Below are 21212 nucleotides of genomic sequence, written 5' to 3'. Positions count from 1 at the left end.
TTTAATTTTTTTTTTATTTTAGAGATAGAGTGTGTGTGCGCACGTGAGTGGAAGAGAGGGGCAGAGGGAGAGAAAGAGCGAACGTTAAGCAGGCTCCATGCTCATCACAGAGGCAGATGCAGGGCTAGATCCCACGATCCTGGGATCATGACCTGAGCTGAAATCAAGACTCGGACGTTTAACCAACTGAGCCATGCAGGCGCCCCAGTACTTATTAATTTTAGAAGTGAGATGGCTTGAAGGGGCAGTACGTCTTTATTCAGGAGAGCAGCCTGGCTCCCTGTGGTGGCACACCAGTTGCTGTCGGGTGTTTCCAAACCTCCTGGCGTGTTTATTCTTCACCGCTCTTCCCCTGCTCTATCTCTGCCTTCCACTTGCCAGGGCTTCCTTGCACCAGCCTCACTTGTGGAAGTAACAACAGCCCACGTGCTTCAGATCCCTAAAGGAAGATCCCTTTTCTTCCAGATGCCCAGGAAAGGCATTTTGGAGACATTGGTAAAGAACTGGAAGCAGAAAGGGAGACAGATATGAAGAGCTTGCTTAAGGGCTAGAATTCTAGTTGTGGGCCCTCAGAAAAATAAAAGGTGGTTGTTTTCACTATTTTAGAGGTTCTAGAAACTTGGTCATGATTCTTACCTTAATTAATTCATGGCTGGATGATGAACTCAGCACGTTATCAAACTCCTTTGTTTTGAAAGCTGTATAATGTGTGGTGAGACTTGAATGGTGTCCTAATATTTAAGTAAATGAAGAGAAGGAAAAAAACAGGGAGGAAAAATGAGCCATCTTTCAACAAATATATTATTTCACTTCTCTTTTATAGGTACTTGTTAGATTCAGCACTTCCAACAGAGAGGACGTGGGCATTGGTTTGGCCAGTTACTAATGTTCTGGAGGCACCACGGTGACTTATGTAAGGCTGGTTTAATGGAGTCTTACCTGGCCTCTTATTATCAGGATTATCTTTAGCCTCATGGCCGTGCTTGAACTTTGACATCCATTCTGACTGGAGCTTGCTTGAGAGTAATGTGCACTGCAGGTGCCGTGTAGCATCTTTCCCACTGCAGAGACTGGCTTTAGAACAGAAACTTTGACAAGCTCAGATTGCCGTCCGCTTCCAAGACGAAGGCAGAGAGGCAGTTTCAGAACAGGTGTGCAAACCAAGACCTTTTCTTTAGATAGGAATCGGGATATCACCTGGGATCACAAATTGATCCTCTGCTCTTTGAATGGCATACTTTCTGACAAAGAGGAAAAATCTATCTATAGGATCCGTCCAAACCTAGAAAATAAAAGCGTGTTGATACTAAGTAGTGCAATGCAGTGGAATTGGAAGAGCTGAGTATCACCAGGGACCTGAATCCCAAGTGCCGCTGAAGTTCTCACTCTGGTAGTCATTGCCTGAACACCTCTTGTTTTGAAGGAAGCACTTCCTAGAGAGACAACCCGTGCTGTGTTCATATACCGTTGCAGTGGATGAGGTATCACTTTAGCATCTACCCACTAGTCCTTTGGAGGCTAGCTGCCTAATTTGAACACTGGCTTCCCTACTTACTAGCAGTTTGACTTTGTATAATGCACTTAACTTTTCTGAGCTTCAGTGTCTTTGTTTTTATTTATTTTATTTTATTTTATTTTGACGAGGGGAGGGGCAGAGAGAGAGAATCTTAAGCAGGCTCCACAGCCAGCACAGAGCCTGACCTGGGGCTCATCTCATCACCCTGGGATCATGACCTGAGCCAAAATCAAGAATCAGACCGCTTAACCGACTGAGCCACCCAGGGGCCCCAAGCGTCAGTGTCTTCATATGCAAAATTAGACCCATCTAGTAACAGTTTTAGAGGGTTGTTATGAAGGTGAATAAAAACACTATAATACACAAAGAAAAACACTTGATATAGTAGATGTATTTAATAGATGTCATATCGTCCAATAAAATAATGATAATTTTTAGAGTCACTAATAATAATTAGAGTTATTATGATCACCATGTCTTAGACCCATAAAGGAAAAATCTATCTGTTTTCATGTGATAACTTCTTCCCTTTGTGAAAACAGCTAGACATGCTCAGTCCCAGAAATAGCCAACTTGTCAGCTTAGTTCTTCGAAGACGACAAAGAAGTTCAAGGCCCTTGGAGATATTAATAGTAAAATATTCTAATATCTGAATCATGACAGCTTCTTCCCGGGAAATTTCTCTCCCTGAAAGAGGGATTTAAAGAAGATTAAAAAATAACTTTAAGAAGAAAATGATTGGGTTTTCTTTGCTGGATTCAAAGATAGTATTTTCTTATGGTACTTATTTATTCATTCAGTTGGTCAGTCCCTCAGTCTGCCATTTGTATGCTAGAATCGTGGACATTTTAGAGTGTGAATGTGGCTTTTTTTCAGAATCATGCCTAACTTGCAAAGAAAGCTGGATATTCTCATTTGCTGGTACATGGCATCAGGCAGCTAAGCCTGTAGCTTCAAGACCAAGGAGGTCCTGGCCTAAAAAGTGCCATCTGTATTAGTGGCACAGTGAAAGCCATGACCTCCACCAACTTTCCCTCCCTCCCCAGTGGTGACATTGAGGGACTTCCTAAGGAGTTTCATTTTAGGGCTGGGAGAAATCCAGTCACCTCTCAGGTCTTATAACCTCATATACATGTTTATGACCCATTTTATTGCTGACTCTGGTTTCAAAGGCGGATCTGCTATGTTGTTTGAGAATAAAAATCAGTCCCTTTCAGATAGCCACAGAATTTGTTCCTGGGAAGATGACAGGCCAAATCTTCATTAAGCTGTTGAGGAATGAAGGAGGGAGGGGCTCCCTTTTTCTCTTCCCACAGTGGCTGGCAGCAGTTAGGCTAGGCAGTGTGGGCTCCTGGGAGCCTTTTGTTTGGTTTCTATGGCTCTAACCTCAATTAGCTGCTGAGCATGCAGAGGAGGGAGGATGCAGCTTTTCAACTTACTTTGGTAGTTAACAGTGGGGTTCTCTTTTTCTCCTCTGTCCAAGGCTGGAGGTATGTGTAGAGGCCAGCCTTGTGGAATCATTTGATTCTCCAAAGTTCAGTGCTTCTACTGGTGAGCAATGGCTTTGGGTATGGAAGAAAAAAAAGGCTGGGGACTAACAGTTTTGCTTGATCCTGGTTCTGTCAGCACATATGGCCATAGCGTTGAACTGTGGTCATGCAGGAAGTCTTTGCTAGACTCACCAAGGCACGAGATCCAATCCTGGCTCTGCCCCTTCTGGCCAGTTTCCCAACCACTGAAACAGGGCCAGGACAACCTGGTAGCGCCTCTGAATGGAATAAATAAAAGAGTAGATGTGAAGAACTTAGCACAGTGTCTGTCACTTAATATGCCTGCCCCCACATTTCCGAGACGTGTGGGGCCAATTCTCCTCGTTGCTTCCAGCAAGTATCCCAAGCATCTGTGGCAGCCACAGTGGACAATAAAATTCTAAAGTCGCTGAGAAGGCCTTTATTGGCTTTAGGCTGCAGGTGTTGTACGCATGCCAGTGCACATGCACGCATGTGTACACGCATGCTCACATCTGTCTCCTGGGCGCTGGTGCCTCATAGGTGGATCCCTTAGACCCACTCGCATGTTTTGCCCTATGCTCTCAGTGGTGCCATTTCAGGGCAAACCAATAGGAAATGATTAAACAGATCCTAAAAGTGAGCGGGATGCTTAGTCACAGTCTCTTCTGCCTCCTCCCTTGCCCTAACATAACCACTGGGGCAGCTTGTCATGGCTCGTTTTCTGGAAAGGTAGAAGTCAGTCACAGAGTTCCATCTGCAAGGCCAGCTAATCCTGGGGCATGGTGGGCTTTTGAGTAGGTGCTAACAGATGGTGTGAAAGGAGAGAATTCCTGCCGTGGGGGAGCTAATCCGGGAAAATAAAACTAGCACATCTGAAATAATTAGCTACCAATTAAGTGTGAAATCATGTGTTACTGACCCCATGTTAGTGTGCAGTGTGGGTGGGGGTAAATTGGAGGGCAGCACTATCTCCCTAGGTGCCTGGAGCATTGCCTTGCTGAAGGATTGAGCAGTGTTGTAAATATATACACATATATATTTGTGAAATAAATAAATAACAGAACAGCTGCCTGTGACCGCTTTTCCCACATCTTTTAAAAAAAATTAGATCTGAGTTTCAACTTTAAGCATTTTATTGTAAAACATTATTATAATATGAAAAGACATTTTAAGGAAAAAAGCCATCTCTGATCCCACGTCCCATCCAATCACTTTATCGAAGACTGTAGCTCATTCTTCATTTTCCCAGTGTCCAGCCCAGTGCCTGGCACACAAAGGGGGCCCAGTGAGTGTTTGTGAATGGCCCCGATCACAATTTTCTGTTTGCAGATATCCAGACAATGATTTTGCAGAGGGTACCAAGCCAGTACCATCTGCGTGCCGGGTCCCCTACCACACCGTTGCATTGACTTCTTACTGTTGAGGGGTGGTCTGCTGGGGCTCAGCATGATTAGGTGACTACCGGAGTGTTTGGGAGCATCACCTTTAGACCATAGAGCCTTCCTGACATACACTAAGGATAGAAAGGTGGATGCCTAGGCTGGAGCGCTGTCCCCACCACGCCTGCCTGGACAGCACTGTTGCCCCTTTCCGCCTGCCAGATTCCACAGAGAGCATGCTCATTCCCAAAGTGTCAGTGCCAGCAAGTTCCATGACTTCTGCCTACTTGCTTTTCAGGTAAAGCAGGCTTGCCTGCTGGTACTTGCATAGCTTTGAAGAGTCAGTCATAGGCCCAGTTGATACAAGATGAATTAAAATGGAACAGGTTCTCTTGTCTGGGATTCCCCCCTCTCCTTTCCTCTTTCTCACTAGACAGTTACAGGCACAGGTGGGCTGATTGGTCTATACCTTTGGTCTCGGTTCACTGGATGTATTCATTTCCTAGTGCTGCCATAACAACTTACCACAAACTGGGTGACCTAAAACAAGAGAAATTTTTTCTCTCACAGTTCTGTGGGCTAGAAATCCCAAACAGCATGTCAGCGGGGCCGTGTTCCCTCTGATAGCTGTAGGGAAAAGTCAGTCGTTCCTGACTCTTGTAGCTTCTGGTAGTTACTGGCAATCCTTGCCATTTCTTGGTTTGTGCAGCATAACTAATTTCTGACTCTATCTTCATCCCGTCTTTTTTCCTGTGTACCTTGATACCACTGGTGCCTTCTTATAAGGACACCAGTCATCAGATTTAGAACCCCCCGCTAATGCTGTAAAATCTCGTATTAACTTGGCTACATTCTCAAAGACTATTTTCAGATAAAGTCACATTCTCAAATCTGAAGCTTAGGACTTTAGCCTCCATTTCTGTGGGACACAGTTAAACCCACCACACTGAGTGAGGCCTTAATGCACCTCAGGTCAAATATGATGACAATGCTGGTATATTTTCCTTTTGGTGAAAATTGATGTCTTCTCATGTCTTCTCATGTAGTTGAGTTCGTCGTGCTGCCCTCTCATGTCCTGACCCCATGGGTTACTAATAGGTCTTATTTTCAAAAGAGCCAACTGGAATAATTCCCCTGGGAGCAAAGAATTCCCTCTTCCAATCCTGCATAAATTCATGAACGGGAGTTTTTGTTCACATCTGTATCCCCAATGTCTTGAAATATTAAAGCACCATCAGCTTGGGACAGAGTAAAAAGAATCAACACTTTTTCCACCCAGCATTTATTGAGCTACTGCTGTTTGCCAGGCACTGTGCAAGTTACAGGGGAGACAATGGTACAACTAGTAGTAACTATAATTTATTGAGCATCTACTATTTTTCAGCCACTGAAACAGGCTCTTTGCATAAATCCTCACAGGAGTCATAAGATAGGCATTATTATGCCTATTTTATAGATGAGAAAAGAGAATAAGGATGCCAAATAAAGGTAAGAATGCCAAAAACCTTGAGCAAAGTCCTAAAGCTCACAATTGTGGGGTGCCTGGGTGGCTCAGTCGGTTAAGTGTCCAACTCTTGCTTTTGGCTCAGGTCATGATCTCACGGCTTATGGGTTCAAGCCCCACATCGGGCTCTGTGCTGACAGCTCAGAGCCTGGAGCCTGCAGCAGATTCTGTGTCTCTGACTCTCTCTGCCCCTCTCTCTCTGCTCACACTCTTTCTCTCTCTCAAAAACAAATAAACACTTTTAAAAATTAAAAAAAAAAAAGCTCACAATTGAAGGAATCACATTTGAATCTGAATGATGTACCATGGACCAGTCCTCCTCTACCTTTTGATTGAAGGTTTCCCTTAGAAGTCGAGTAGTTTTTTTTTTTAATTAAACTTTAAAATTATCTTTTCATTATTAATGAGATATGTAGATAGGAAGGAACTGATATATTGTTTAAAATATATCAGACAAAAATGGTTTTCTTTTTTTGTCTTTCATTTCATTTCATGCTTTCATTTCAGTCAAATATCAACTTTTAATAATAATAGCATCCGATTTAATAAATGAAGAAGTAATGGGAGAAAAATCACCATTTTCCAGTCCCCATGAAGTAATGCCCTCGACGCTGATTCTCAATGCTGCCAAGTGCACACACCAGAGGTAATCAAATATGAGTTGCTTCCCGATGGAAGTACACAAGAACACCTAGCAAGTAACGATTCTGTCCAAAAACCAAACATGAATTGGGTCAAGCCTTTAGATTTAACTGTGAATTCACAGGAAATACAGGGGCAGACGAACATGTTAAATCACACCATTGTCAAGATGTGGTCGTGGGATAGTCTGTATGACGAACCAGCTTCTTTAACAAATAAATCGCAAGGAAAAAAAAAATAAAGATGGATGAAGAAGCTTTGGATTAGAAAAGACAACATGTATCTACCAGTTGCCTAATTGATTTGACCAAAGTACAAAAAAAAAAAAAATCTTTCAAAGATTTGTAGAAACTTAAACACTAACCGGATATTGGATTACAGTAATATAGTAATTATAGTTTAGTTTTGATGTAATATTTAGGTTATGTTTACACACAGAATCCTTATCTTTTAGAGATACCTGCAAAAATGTATATGGATAAAATGATATGATACTGAAAATTTGCTTCCAAATAATCCAGAATGGGGAGGGAAATGGGTGAAACAAGATGTGAATGAGTTGGTAATTGTTGAAGCTGGTGATGTATACATGGAGGTTTGTTACACCTTTTTCTCCACTTTTATATATGCTTGAAATTTTTTATGACAAAAAGATTTTTTTTAAGTTTATTTATTTTGAGAGAGAGACAGCATGTGTGTGAGCTGGGGAGGGGCAGAGAAAGAGGGAGAGAGAGAATCCCAAGCAAGCTCAGTGCTGTCAGCACAAAGCCCGAAGTGGGCCTCAAACCCATGAACCATGAGATCATGACCTGAGCCAAAATCAAGAGTCAGACACTTAACCAACTGAGCCACCCAGGTGCCCCTATAACAAAAAGTTTAAAGGCTTAAAGCAAAAAGGTTTATAATTATGCTAAAAGGAAGTAGTTCAGAAAATCTGATAAAGCAAGAATGGAGGAAAACGTCTGTGTCCACATGAAATTAAGCTGATCTGTTTTCTACTGGATCTATGCTCACCTGCCAGTTAATATCGTGATGCACCTCCCTTGGGAACAGCAGCTGAGTAGGCCATGTGGTGGGAGATGATGAACAACAGAAACAACTTGGTTCCTCTTTTATTTTTTTTTTTTTATTTTTTATTTTTTTAAATATGTTTTTAATTTTTTTTTTTTTTTTTTTTCCTTTTCAAGGTTTTTTTTTTTATTTATTTTTGGGACAGAGAGAGACAGAGCATGAACAGGGGAGGGGCAGAGAGAGAGGGAGACACAGAATCGGAAACAGGCTCCAGGCTCCGAGCCATCAGCCCAGAGCCTGACGCGGGGCTCGAACTCACGGACCGCGAGATCGTGACCTGGCTGAAGTCGGACGCTTAACCGACTGCGCCACCCAGGCGCCCCTTGGTTCCTCTTTTAAAGCAATTATCGTGCTCCACCGCCAACACATTTAGAGAGCCGGAAGCCGTGATGGTCACTATCTGATATTTGTGTGGTGCTGTGCCATTTACAAAATGTTTTACATACTTCTTTCAGTTAATCTTCAATCACAGCCTTATGAGGTAGATGATTCTCACTTTAGAGACCAGGAAACTGGAACTCTGACCTCTGACTTCATCAGAACATAACTAAACTGGGACCCAAGCCCTGTCTTGGATGCAATCGAGCACTGTTGTTCCTTCCCAACCCTTTTTTTTTTAATGTTTATTTATTTTTGAGAGAGAGACAGACTGTGAGTGGGGGAGGGGCAGAGAGACAGAGAGGGAGAACCAGAATCCCAAGCAGGCTCCAGGCTCCCAGCTGTCAGCACAGAGCCACAAACTGTGGGATCATGACCTGAGCTGAAGTCAGACACTTAATCGACTGAGCCCCCCAGGCGCCCCCTTCCCAACTGCTGATTGCAGAGCAGCTGAAGCAAGCATTCCGTGTCTTTTAAGTGTGTGCATATGTCAGAGCAGTGCTGCGCCATCCATTCCTGGCGTAGACTTCTTTCTTCGTGGATGGTCATGGCTGGATGTAATTGGGAATAAGAAATAATGCATTGGACGTGAGGATTGTGCTAAATTAAGAGGGCAGGATGGGGGACAAATACCCCCCCAAACGAATAAGCTCCTATCGCATTCTCAATACTGTGCTGTTGACCAGAGTCTAATATGGGTGTGAGAGTCACAGCTGGAGGAGGGAAGGAGTCAAGGCTTTCTTTGCTTGAGAAGGTAGATGGGGAGGAAAAAAAGAAAAGAAAAGAATGAGAGAGAGATGGGCAGGAGGATCGGGTCAAAGCATGGGCACCCCGAACTAAAGCTAAGGCCCAGGGTGATGCCTCAAACTGTAGAAGTGCTGCCACCACCATGTGTAGGGGAAAAGTACCCAGTGGACTAATTCTGAAGGCCTATGGCTTCTATAGGAAAATATTGAGAGAATAAGATGGTATTCACATTATTCCTAGTCTTTCTAGGAGAACTGAGTCAGTCATACCATTCCTGACATGACCTTTAAAATTCTAAGGAGGCAGGGAAAACTACTTCTAATTAAATGTCCGATGCTTGTTCTAACGTGTGTGTTAATGTTGTGTCAGATTTGTGATACGGTATATTTTGTATATACATATAGAATTATGTTGGAGTCCCTTAATCACATGGGTTTGAAATGTATGCACAATTAAAAATTGTTTCATGCTGAGACAGTGTAACAAGGTCTTAGAGAAGACCCACATATTTTCTGGATATGATTTCATTGATCAAGAAAGAGGAGGGGTTGTAGCAGCCAATCTCTCAAATGCTCTGAGCCATGGAACCTCATTTCGCTGTTTTGAATGATTATGAGATTTGTTGTAGCTCTGTTTCTACAAGACTTTATTATGTCTAGAATTTATAGTAAGCCAAGGTGAGGTTTGGGAACAGAACCCTTAATTATAACATTGTTAAGGGAAAAATGGGATCTGCTTTACAGTGCCACTGTGAGGAGTATATTGTGTCAAAGATCAAGGTTGCTGACATCATGTTTACTTAATTGATACAACTTCAAGCATTTATCGTGCACTTGTGTGCTGGGTATGCAGTGGGAGATGGCTCTTTCAATGTGTAAAATGGGTCTAAAATAATACCTACTTCACAGGGTTGTTGAGAGCAAGGCTTAAATTAATACATAGAAGGCATTAAGAAAAATGCCTGGCACAGAGTAGCTGCTCAATAAATGGTGGCTGGGATGTCATTGTCGTCATTGTTACTGATCCTCACGACAACCTGTGATATGAGGTAGGGTTTAGGTTCTTGCCATCTTATACATGAGTGTCAAGTGTGGAGGTTACACAGAACCGGAAGGCGAGGCTGGGCATTGTGACTTCTAGTCTTGAGGTATACTGTGACCCAGGTAGGGGACACTTTTATAAAGCAGTAATCCCATATTATAGATGTTCCTTTTGCTTTTCTCTGATTTATCAGTAGCAGTTCTGTAGGCTGATATGAAAAATCTCAACTCTATCATTAACATTTTTTTAAGTGCCAAATAATGCATTGTGGGTATGCTTTAATCCCAAATGTGATATCTTAAAAAGGGTGTTCATGTGTGCTTCATATGCATAAAAATTTCTAAAGCAGATTCCTAAGAAATTTCTAAGAATGCTTACCTCTGGGGAGTGGGACTGGTGGTTACAAAGAATAGGTAGATCCTCACTTTTTCCTTTATACCCTTGTATGCTGTAAGCATGAACTTTTTTGTCATGAATTTTTTTATAAATTAAAAAAAAAAAAAAGATTTCCTGGTCTACTTGGGCTGCTGTAACAAGATACCACAGACTGGGTAGCTTGTAAACAACAGAAATTTATTTCTCACAGTTCTGGAGGCCGGAAATCTGAGATTGGGGTGGGAACGTGGTCAGGCAGGGGTCCTCTTGTGGGTGGAAGATTCCTTGTGTCCTCACATGGTGGAAGGGGCTAGGCGACTGTGTGGAAACCCCTTCGGAATCCCTTTCATGAGGGCTCCACCCTTATTATGTAATCACCTCCCAAAGGCCCCACCTCCTGACACCACTTTGGGCATTAGGGTGCCACATGTTAATTTTGGAAGGAAGCTAACATTCAGATTGTAGCAGAGGGGGAGAAAAGTACAACAGTGACCCATCTCTAGAACAGTGTTTCCCCAACCCAAAAGATCCTCTTTTCCCGCTCACAAAGGCTTCAGGAAAGGACGTGAGGCACACCAAGTCTCGAGCTTGGAGGTGTACCATATATGGTAGTATACTAAAGATTGTAAAAAGCTACCATACAGAAACCTATACAGTACATTCTTTTTAACCTTTGTTACACCTGTTAATATCCTGCAGAATTGTATTTCACGGCACATCAGTTTTGGAACTGATGTAAAAATTTAAGAAAAGGTAACTTAGGCTTAGGTGGACTGCAAGAGGAGAAAAGGTGACTATTTCTTCAGGAATTGTGGGGGACATACCTGGTGGAATACCAGGAAATGTGGGTGACATAACTGTGGGTGACATACCTGGTGGATGAGTCTGGGTCTCAGATTCAAGCAAACCTGGGTCCAAATCCTGGGTCTTCCATTCCCTAGCTGGCTGAGCTCTAGCCAGGCTACCTAACCTCAGAGTCTCAGGGTGCTCACATGTGAAAGAGGAAGAATACTTCCCTCAGAAAGGCATTTTCAGGATTAGCTAAGAGAAGTACCTCGTCCACAGTCGGTACTAATAGGGTTAGTTCCGTCCTCCTCACCCTTGGCTCTATCTCCCCATCTCCTTCTATTGATAAAAGGACAAATTACTGAAGGGTCCCTCCATTTATGAAAGGCTTCATTTCAGGATTTATCAGAAGTCAGGCTATCAGGTAACAAGGTCTTGCATTTTCAGTGGGAATCCATTTCTAAAATCTTGATTTCTGCATACCTATTTATCTCAAGCCTGTGTCTCTTATACAAGGCAAGGTTCACAGACTTTAGGAGACTGTTGAGAATCCTGTTTCTCTAAAATTTAGTGCCTAAAAGATAGAGAAATTCACTGTCTTAATCACACCCAGGTTTGCCTGCTCCAGGCATTTCCAGGCCCCTGCACCAAGGTTGCCCCCTTACTCTCATTTCCTAGTCTAGTGTTAATGCTCAAACACAGCGGAAACAAATTTCAGGATTAAATTTAAAAGTACGTGCACTAAAGCACTGCCTTTTCAAAGTAACCTTTGCATGAAGCTCTTGGAATCTAATTACCCAAGTGTTATTGGCCTCCCCCAAAATACCCATGTTGGTGCAGATTGGGTTTAAAGTTCAGGAAGTATTAACAAAAGGAATCAGAATCAAGATCTCAGGCATGGCCTCTGAAGAATCTCCCTGTCTGTGCTTGGCCTCTCCTCCTCCTGGGTGTGCCCGCCTGGGAAGGCCAGTGAGTAACCTGCACATTTTTTTTTTTTTTTTTTCATCTTGGCCCTTCCCACCCAGACGAGAGGACGGAGTGGCAGACAGGCAGGCAGACGGCGGTGAGTCCTGTTCAAGCATGCACGGAGCATACCTCTACCTGCACCCAAGTCCTGGACCCCTCACCACCCTTACCCCACCCCAGGAGGAGCCAGAGCCCCTGCGGGGGTCCGGAGGGGGCCTCTGCTCCCAATGGTAAGGGCTGCCAGCAGCGGGACCACTTAGTTCATTTGCTTTGGTGTTGGCTTTTCTTTTCAGTTATATTTAGATGGGAGAGTTTCTGATGGAATTAAAGATGTTTTGTTTGTTTGCTCTCAGTGGTCCCAAGACAAAGAAATGTCTTCCCCCAGCAGGGTTTATTAGAACTTGTAACCTGTTAGTCTGGCCTTGAAACAAAACTTAACATACTAATTATTTCTGGTTAGTACAGTTTACCCTTTTGGCCCTCCTAAAAAAAAAAAGAAAAAGAAAAGAAAAGAAAAGAAACCCAAAGAATATCATTTACCAGATAGCTTTTGAAGGAAGGAAAGTGCTAAGGATTGTGGCCATTTTAATACATGGGCACCTCTGACTAAATTGAAAAGTAGCTTGTTACTATAGCTTTAGAACAGACCAAGATGACATTTTGTCTTAAAATGAGCAAACAGAAAACCCTTTTTAAAAGATTTCAGTGTTGAATGAAGGATGCTGGCAGAGGGGTGTGAATAAGAGAGTTACAAGATAAGTTGGTCTAATTAAATATATATGAACATGAAAGTATTGCAGTAAATCTGTGCTGCTGTGGGAAGAAGAAAGTCAGATGTTCAATGTGGGATTCATGTGGTATTTAAGGGAGAAAACTGAGATCTTTGTGTAGTGTGTTGAGACTTCTTTGAGGGGAGGGTTGGAAGGCAAACGGAGGAGGCTGGGAAGCAGGTTTTTTTTTTTTTTTTTTTTTTGCGTGGGGCTGGTGCCAACAACTTCTCCCTCAATTGCTGTGGGTGAGAGTAATTCAGAGTAATCAAGTGCTGCATTGTTAGCAGGCTTCTGAGTTTCAAATATTTATTCTAAACACAAGCCATTGATTGCACTGGCATGGGAAAGAATGAAACTGCTGCCTCTGGTTCCTGGCCTAGCCCAAACTTTACTACCTGGGGAGATTTCAGGAAAAAGGTTGTAGGAAAGATAAAGCTAGAAGTGTAATGTGAATTTGAAACTACACCACTATAGTATATTTGAGACGGCCCCATTCCTTTAGCCTTGAGGAATTGTATTGTGGTTACATCTGAGCTAAGGGGGTTTTGTAAGAGAATGGTTTAGAAACTGCAGTAGAAACTGCCCAAAGCTGAGGCACTCCCATGACACATGTGGAAGTTTGGCCTGTGCCCATGTGTCCCTGCAAATGTAGTACAGGTTCATTCTTGGCACCACTGTGCAGGCAACTTAAGGATTCTCTATAAGGAGCAACCTGTACATCACATAGGTAGGTTTTCAGAGCAGCGGTAAACAGTAGCCCTAAAAAGTACTGTACCAAGAAGGGTATGAAGTTGTGTGTGCATGTGTGTGTAAGTGGGGAGGGGCACAGGCAGGGTGAAAATCCCCTTCTTAGATTGCATACCCTTCTTCTGAGTTTCAGGACGATACATTTTATCTTTTGTTGACAAGAAATGAGTAATTCGTCATCATTATCATTATCAAGGTTCCTGTGGTGATCATACGAGTAGTTTGTTTTCTTATAGCCTTGCTTTCCTCTTGGCTAATTAATCAAAAGCATAGTCTGACTGCAGCCCAATCAGCCAGCTCATTAAAAGACCATCCAAGAATGTCACTTACTTTGTTGTTGTTTTTTTTTTTTTTTTTTGCCTAGTGAGGGTGGGCACGATTATGGTAATTTTACCTGGGATGTGAAGTTTATATTTTCGACTCTATTGAGTTGTGATTGAGAAACAGACGGATGCCACTCCAAGCCACCCGCAGAGTTGACCGCGCTTGGTAGCGCTTCTAGCCTTCACGAGTGTCTGCGGTTTGGTTCCTACATGTTCAGGTCTAAAACTTCACCAGTCCTACCATACCTGCCTCACTCCCCGATCAAGTGCTCGGGAGTGGAAGACAGTTTGGAGGGGTGCGGCAACATTTCCTCCTATTGATGGCCTGTCCACACATTTTCAAAACTTCATGGAGTTTTTTTCCTCAAACTAAATTAAACGCAATACCTTCTTGGATTTGGCTTTTCTGAGGCATCTTTCTGGTGAGTTTAGCATTTCTTTTCATTTCATTGTGTTTTTCATCCAATCCTGTTGCTTAGTCTTTTGAGCAGTCATAGCAAGCAGATTGAGGACTGGCCACATGCTTGGGGACCAAATATGCACTTAAGACAACCTTGCGTGTGAGCAGCACATGCTTTCTCCTTCCATTCTTTGTATCCACATCCCTTCCAAAGAGCCTCCACGCACTACTACCCAGCCCTGGCCACTTCTCTGCCATCCTGTGTTTCCTGGTTGCTGGAATTCTTTTCCCTACCACCCCCTGCTGTCCGAAACCTCACAAGGAGGTGTTTAGAGACTTCCAAAGGTCGTGGTGGTTTTTCTAAAAAAACAGAAAGCAACACCTTTATTGTAGGGATGCTGTAATAAGTGGCTGCTACATACCCCCAGGCTGCATACATCTTAGGGCCTGGGTCAGGGGCATGGTTGTTGATCCAGTCACCGCCCTTTTAGTGCGCTTCCTAAGTGATCAAACACCGGCGAGTGAAGTAGGAGTGGAGTGAAGCAGCTGGCGGCTAGAATATAATTAGCCTCGGTCTGGAATCTTCAGTGAGTGCCAGTTTCCTGCTCCTCAGGGCTCTTTTCTGGTCTAGTGTGTTATCTTTTTCCTGTAATGTTTCTTAGGCATTGGTGCTCTTCGGTTAATGCTGTGGGGTCCTTTGCAGGATGTAGCCCTATGATCATTTGGTCACATTTCATCTGTAGACACATCCTAAGCCAAGAAGAGACATCATGGAAAGACTCACCCTGAACAAGTCCTCATAAGGATGGCATGTCATCCACATCATCTTTAAAAACCTCAGAGGATAATATGAAAATGCTGAAAGGAATGAGACCGAGGTCTTGAGGAGTAAGTAAGGTGTGTGAATGCAGGCAGGAATGCAGGCAGAAATGAGGAGTATCAGATGAAACTTCACCCTAATGATTGTATAACTTTTTTTGAGGTTAGGGTGAAAACCTCGGCCCGCACTGAGAAATCATATTTGACTTAAGGCAACCTTTTTCTCCCTTTGGTTGTATAATAGACTTTGAAGCTAATCTCTTGTGATATGACTTTGTAGCTCCTCTTGTCAAGAGGTAGGGTCTAATTACCCAGCCCCTGAATGTGGGCTTGGCCTTGTAACTTACTCTGACCAATAGAATGTGCAGAAGTAGAAGGGTGAATGTGTATCCCCAGCATAGGGCTTAAGCGGCCTCTCACACTTCTACTTGCTCACCTAGAATCTAGCCCGGTCACCATATGGACACTCCTGGACCCACTTGCTGTGGCCCAGAGACCCTTGTATCCCCAGCTGATGGTGGTCTTGAGCAGATATGTGAGGAGGAAATCCTGGACCAGCCAGCTGACCTGACATGTGAGTGGGCCCAGGAGAGGTCACACCAATGGGTCCGAAGACTCAGGAGCAATAAGTAGTGCATATTGTTTCAGCTACTGAACCTTGGAATGGTTTGTTATGCTAATAATAACGAACGAATTCGTGTGGTCACCTGGAGATACTGCTCCTGTGTTCACTTCTTGGTCTGCTAACATCACCACAAATGCTTGGTGCAACTCAGCATGAGAAATTCAATCCATGAAGGAACTCTGTTAGATGGGGGACATTTCCAATTCTTGTGATCATCAACATTACTTTGAGAACTTTTTAACAACACATACACCTATGTCAGATTATTCAACTAAATATCTATAGATGGGGACTAGGAATCTGTAATTTAGAAAGCTCTGGTGATTGGCTAGGATTGAAAACCAATAAGCCAATGGTCTTGTTAGTCCCTTACATTACTGAAAGATGCAGTGATTCCAGTTCCTCTGTACTTGGACAAACAACACTCCAGTGGTTCAGAGTTCTTTACTGATTTGATATATGTACAACCTTGGATCACAAGTAACTTGTTTTGTGAGTGTTCCGCAAGACGAGCAACACTTCTAATTACATTTTAATTTGATAAACGAGCAATGTCTGGCAATATGAGTAGTACGTGATGCTGAATGTCACATGATCACAACTGAGGCAATTCTCAGAATTCGCTTTGATAGACAAGTGCTTTGGATTATAAGCATGTTTCTGGAATGAGTTTTGCTTGCAAATCAAGGTTTTACTGTATCTCAAGCCACATAAGAAAAGTTTATAGTCACCTTTGAGCAATCACATTGACATGATCCTGGATGAGAAAAGTTCACAGGTGCAGATTGATGGCTGCAATTATACACTTTTACTATTGTATCCCACGAGATTTAGAACATTGTATAGATTTCCTGAATAAGTCTTTGGCATTGGGATGTAATAGGGCCCTTACTTGTTACTTATTAAGAAGACAAGGCAAACAATGTTTTAGCCCTTAAACTACAGGTGAATTTTTGCTGTGATGGGTGTATCAGTTGTTGCTACAATAATGTTACATTACAAACAACCACAAAATCTCACTAGCACACAACAATACGCTTTTTTTAAAAAGTTCATTTATTTATTTTTGAGAGAGAGAGAGAATAGGCATGAGTTCATGGGGGGGAGGGAGGGGCAGAGAGACAGGGAGAAAGAGTCCCAAGCAGGCTCAGCACTATCAGCACAGAACCCTACCTGGGGCTCAATCCCAGGAACCATAAGATCATGACCTGAACCAAAACCAAGAGTAGGACCCTTAACCGAATGAGATACCTGGGTGCCCCACAACAATATATTTTTATTAACCCCTATGTCTGCAGGTTAGGGTGGGAAGAATCAACTGATCTTGACTTAGCTTCATTGGGGGTGGCTTTGTTTTACATGTCCCTCAATTTTTCTCTCAGATCAACTGTTCGGGCACGTTCTTCTCACAATGATAGCAGACATAGAAGAGAAGAAGCCACAATGAGCTATAGCTCATTTCAAGCTTCTGGGTTATGCCATTGACTGTTAACATCCTGGTGGACAAAGCAGGTCATATGGCCAAATCTACTGTCAAAAGCTAGGGAAATACAAATTTGCAGAGAGAAACCGCAAAGTCACGTGGCAGAGGGCATGGGTACAGAGAGAAGTAAAGAATTAAGGTCATTAAAGTAAACTCCCATGATGGGGGAAGGACATGTGGGGGATTTATATTTTTTCCTTCTTTGAAAAGCTGGTGAAGTCAAAACTGGGTTCCAGAAAGTGTAGAAGTAAGTGTCTTTGCTGCTATGATCTGCAATGGAGTGTTAAAGGGAAAAAAATTCCTATAATTACCTCAAACTTGATAGATAAGAAAGATGGCACTAGAATGCCTCCATTTCTATTCTCACCCCATTCCCCGAAGTGTAAAGGGATCATGAGTTCGGTTATTCACTGGCCACTTCCAGGAAGGGCATGATTTGGGGTGAAGTCATTGTGTTAGGTCACATCACATCCCTTTGCTACCATCACTTCTTTCCAAGGCAAAAAGAAATGAGTTTCCATCTAGTCAGATCATTTGGAACCTTTTCCCAAATACTAGCCCAATGTTGCAGTGGTTAAAAGAGATTTTCGTGAATATACTTTTTGATTGCCTGTCTCTTTCTGGATTGCTTAATGAAAGATCTATAGTCCTGTGCCTCTGGTCGAGATAGGAAACCCATGTTCCGAAATATGATTGAGCTTCTCAGATACTCTCCACAACAGAAACTATGTTTTACGGTGTTACTAAGAATAACAATGGAGTACAGTTGATGTTGAACAACGTGGGTTTGAACTGCACAAGTCCATATATACATGGATTTTTACAGTAATGTAAATGTATTTTTCTCTTCTTTATGATTTTCTTAATAACATTTGCTTTCTTCTAGCTTACAGTATTAAGAATACAGCGTATAAAATATATACAAAATATGTTAATTGACGGTTAATCTTATCAGTAACGCTTCTGGTCAACCGTAGGCTATTAGTGGTTAGGTTTTGGGGAGTCAAAAGTTACATGTGGATTTTTCAACTGTGTGGGGTGTCCGTTTCCCCAACTCCCGGGTTGTTCAGGGGTCAACTGTACTTTATTTCAGGCCACAGGTTTATAGGCATTGCTATTGACCATTCTGTGCTTTTGGATCTGCATAGTGTATTAAATTTACTTCCGAGGAAACTGAGATACAAAAGATTATGTAACTTCCATGAAGCCACATCTACTGGCCATCTGAGATTAGAAACCTGTCCTCTTGGTTTTTCAGCTTTTTCTTGGCAGTCTTATCGATGCTGCCTTGTTTCACAAAAAGCAGATGAGGCTACGATTACCTAATGGGTTTCTCTTCCTAAGAAGCCCCTCCCTCCTAGTATTTATGCTCCATGGGAAATAAAGAATTCTAGCAGGAAGGTATTCAATAATATAAGATTTCTGTATTATAATGTTAAGGAAAATAAGCTGGATTATAGGTCATTTCTAAATTCTATTTCCTAAGGTTTCTTTGTTACTGTTTTGATCACAGAAATAAATTGGGGCGGGGACTGTTTAGATAGAAGTCCTCCCAGGGTCCCTGTGACTGTACTTACTTCATGTATTTTCTGAGCCCTCACCTGCCATTTCTGTTGCCTAGTGACTGTTCAGCAATTGCTTGCAGTGGTTCTCTAACAAACAATGCTCTATTTTATGTGGAAAGCTGATTTGATTAAACAACTCACTTAAACTAATGCTTCGTAGGAGCCATGATATGATTGGAACAGGCATTTCTAGGGGTAGTCTTGTCAAATTAGCACATGCAAACAATCAAGTAATTGCAATGGCTCTGAATATATGGAGTCTGCTACCATTACTGTATAAGCTGGTTTTCTTGGATAGGTTGTTTCCATTCTGGTGATGATTTTGCTGGAAACCTCTTGTGTCTCCCATATAACGCTAATGCTGCATAATATATTGTTATTTGAGCAATAATTTAATATCCTACACCTCCTCTTACTCAGTCTCAAGGGCCATATCTGCATTGTTTACCACCAAAAACCTTGGATCCAACATAAGAGAATCTAATTAGGTACTAAGTGAATGCATGAGTGAGTGGATGCTGAGAGTATGATATCTAGTGCCTAGGACAAATTTAGGATTCTTCCCAGGTGATTCTGCCCCCAAGAAGGGGTAGTGAAGGGTTAATGTTCTCTTTGGGAGCTGGAGGGATTTGGATATGGATCTCAGCAGAGCTGCCTGAATCACATTCTTTCTGCTACTATAGCAACAGGTTGAGAATTCTGCAGGCTTTGTCTCCTGCCTACATTGGAAATGCCTGTATGCAGGCGACCTCATTGTCTGAGGGACAACTGTGTGTGTGTGTGTGTGTTTTCTATGATGTTTCAATGAAGCAGCTTCTTTGCAGACACAAAGAAGCCAACACAAAGCAGGGGCTAAGAATCATGGAAAGGCTGAGAGAGATCTTGTTTTGATTGGAGGGACATTTCCAATCTTTTGTCCCCTGAAGAGATGTGAAGTGGAGAAGGATTTGAGGTTTAGAGGTAGTCTATAGTATCTTTCTCTGCCTTCTTAATGAGACCTGTCTTCTGAGAGATGTCTCCTGGCAGCTTTTGGAAACGTTTCTCTCTCTCTCTCTCTCTCTCTCTCTCTCTCTCTCTCTCTCTCTTTTGGGAACCTTTCTCTTACTGTCTTTGCTTGACAAATAGGTGGTAGTGAAGCTCTTGGATTATTGCCCGTGGTGTGTTCACTTCTAAGTTTGGAGATGCCAGAGTGGACCAGAATGTAGGTCTTTCCCTCTGTATTTACCAGTCCTTCTAATCAACTCTGTATCTTTGTTGAGAAGGAAGGACAAGTTAACTGAGACAGAAATGGAGGTGTTAGTCTTTACTTGCTGTAGCAGTGTTGCAAAGAGAGGAACGAAAATGGGGAAGCTGCTGAGGAAAGTCACTTAGGTGGTATTAACTTCCCAGGAGGTGTCTGTCACTGGCATTTAAAAAATGCCCTGCCTGTTTACTCGGGGCTGCTTCTCAGGTGGGTTAAGATTAGAGTTTAGGGCTAATTGTAGTTCTTGTTGGACTAATGGGTGAAGTCAGCAGACCTTAAATACCACTTTGAATTGATTAATCACATCACCACAGTAATGTTTTCACTTTGCACGCAGATGGAGAAATCTGCCTGGTTCACTCTTTGTTTCTGGTTTATGAAACATTTTGGTCAGAAATATCTGAACGTCTCCAGCCATTCTTTAGAAGCAGCACTGAGTTCTTAAAAGTTCCATTTTAAAAACTTTTATGGCGCCTGGGTGGCTCATTTGGGTTGGGAGTCCGACTTTGGCTCAGGTCATGATCTCACGGTTTGTGGGTTCGAGCTCACATCGGGCTCTGTGCTGAAAGCTCAGAACCTGGAGCCTGCTTCCGATTCTGTGTCTCATTCTCTCTCTGCCCCTTCCCCACTTGTGCTCTCTCATTGTCTCTCATAAAGAAATGTAAAAAAAAAAAATTTAAACTTTTATCCCTGACCCACTACATACCATTTGAATATGGGATAAGCCCTTGGTCTGTATGTCTCAGAGTTCCCTCAGCACTGCTTTTTAAGTCTGGTGTGGCCACTGAAACTCCCAGTTTTAAGACTGCGGTGTGGTCCAGTGGGCTCTGGGCTGGGAGCCAGCAGCCCCTGGGGGGTCTAGTCCTAGCCTGAGTGGCCTTGGGCAGCTCAAGTGGGGATTTTAATTCCACTGCATATAGAATGAGAGATGTGGATGACATTGCTAACATTTCATTCACGTCTCTCATACACACACAAAAACTGGAACTCCGGTTGTTGGAAAAGTAGAAAATGCCTTTGCTTTCTTGAAGGTCTTGTAATTTGCAGCTCCTTTAACTCCTCATACTTTAGGTCTACACTTCAGTGTCAAAGATTCCTCAGGGAAGACTTTCCTGACCCCCCAGGCTAGAGCAGGGCTCCAGGCATATGCTCCCTGCTAAGTGTGTTCCTTTATTTCATCACACTTAGTATAGTTTGTAATTATCTTTTTTTTTAAGTTTATTTATTTTGAGAGAGACAGAGACAGAGTGAGCTGGGGAGGGGCAAAGAGGGAGGGAGACAGAGAATCCCAAACAGGCTCCACACTGTCAGTGTGGAGCCC

At 42.7% G+C, this 21212-nt stretch overlaps 1 protein-coding gene across 4 annotated transcripts in view; it reads left to right on the top strand.

The window, feature by feature from the left end:
- STON2 (stonin 2) overlaps positions 1–21212 on the top strand; it is a 145415-nt gene that overhangs the window by 80577 nt on the left and 43626 nt on the right. For 2 of the 4 annotated variants that reach the window (XM_042943981.1, XM_042943980.1), the window contains one exon: positions 11976–12146. The exons of 1 other annotated variant lie outside the window; for it this stretch is intronic. In XM_042943981.1, coding sequence (XP_042799915.1) covers positions 11976–12146 — 171 coding nt within the window. Of the gene's footprint in view, positions 1–6430; positions 6557–11975; positions 12147–21212 lie in introns of those variants that run through there. One more of the 4 variants, XM_042943983.1, reaches the window with a different exon arrangement.

Source organism: Panthera leo, chromosome B3, assembly GCF_018350215.1.
Source record: "Panthera leo isolate Ple1 chromosome B3, P.leo_Ple1_pat1.1, whole genome shotgun sequence".
NCBI classification, from domain to species: domain Eukaryota; kingdom Metazoa; phylum Chordata; class Mammalia; order Carnivora; family Felidae; genus Panthera; species Panthera leo.
This window is presented reverse-complemented; position numbering and strand designations above follow the sequence as displayed.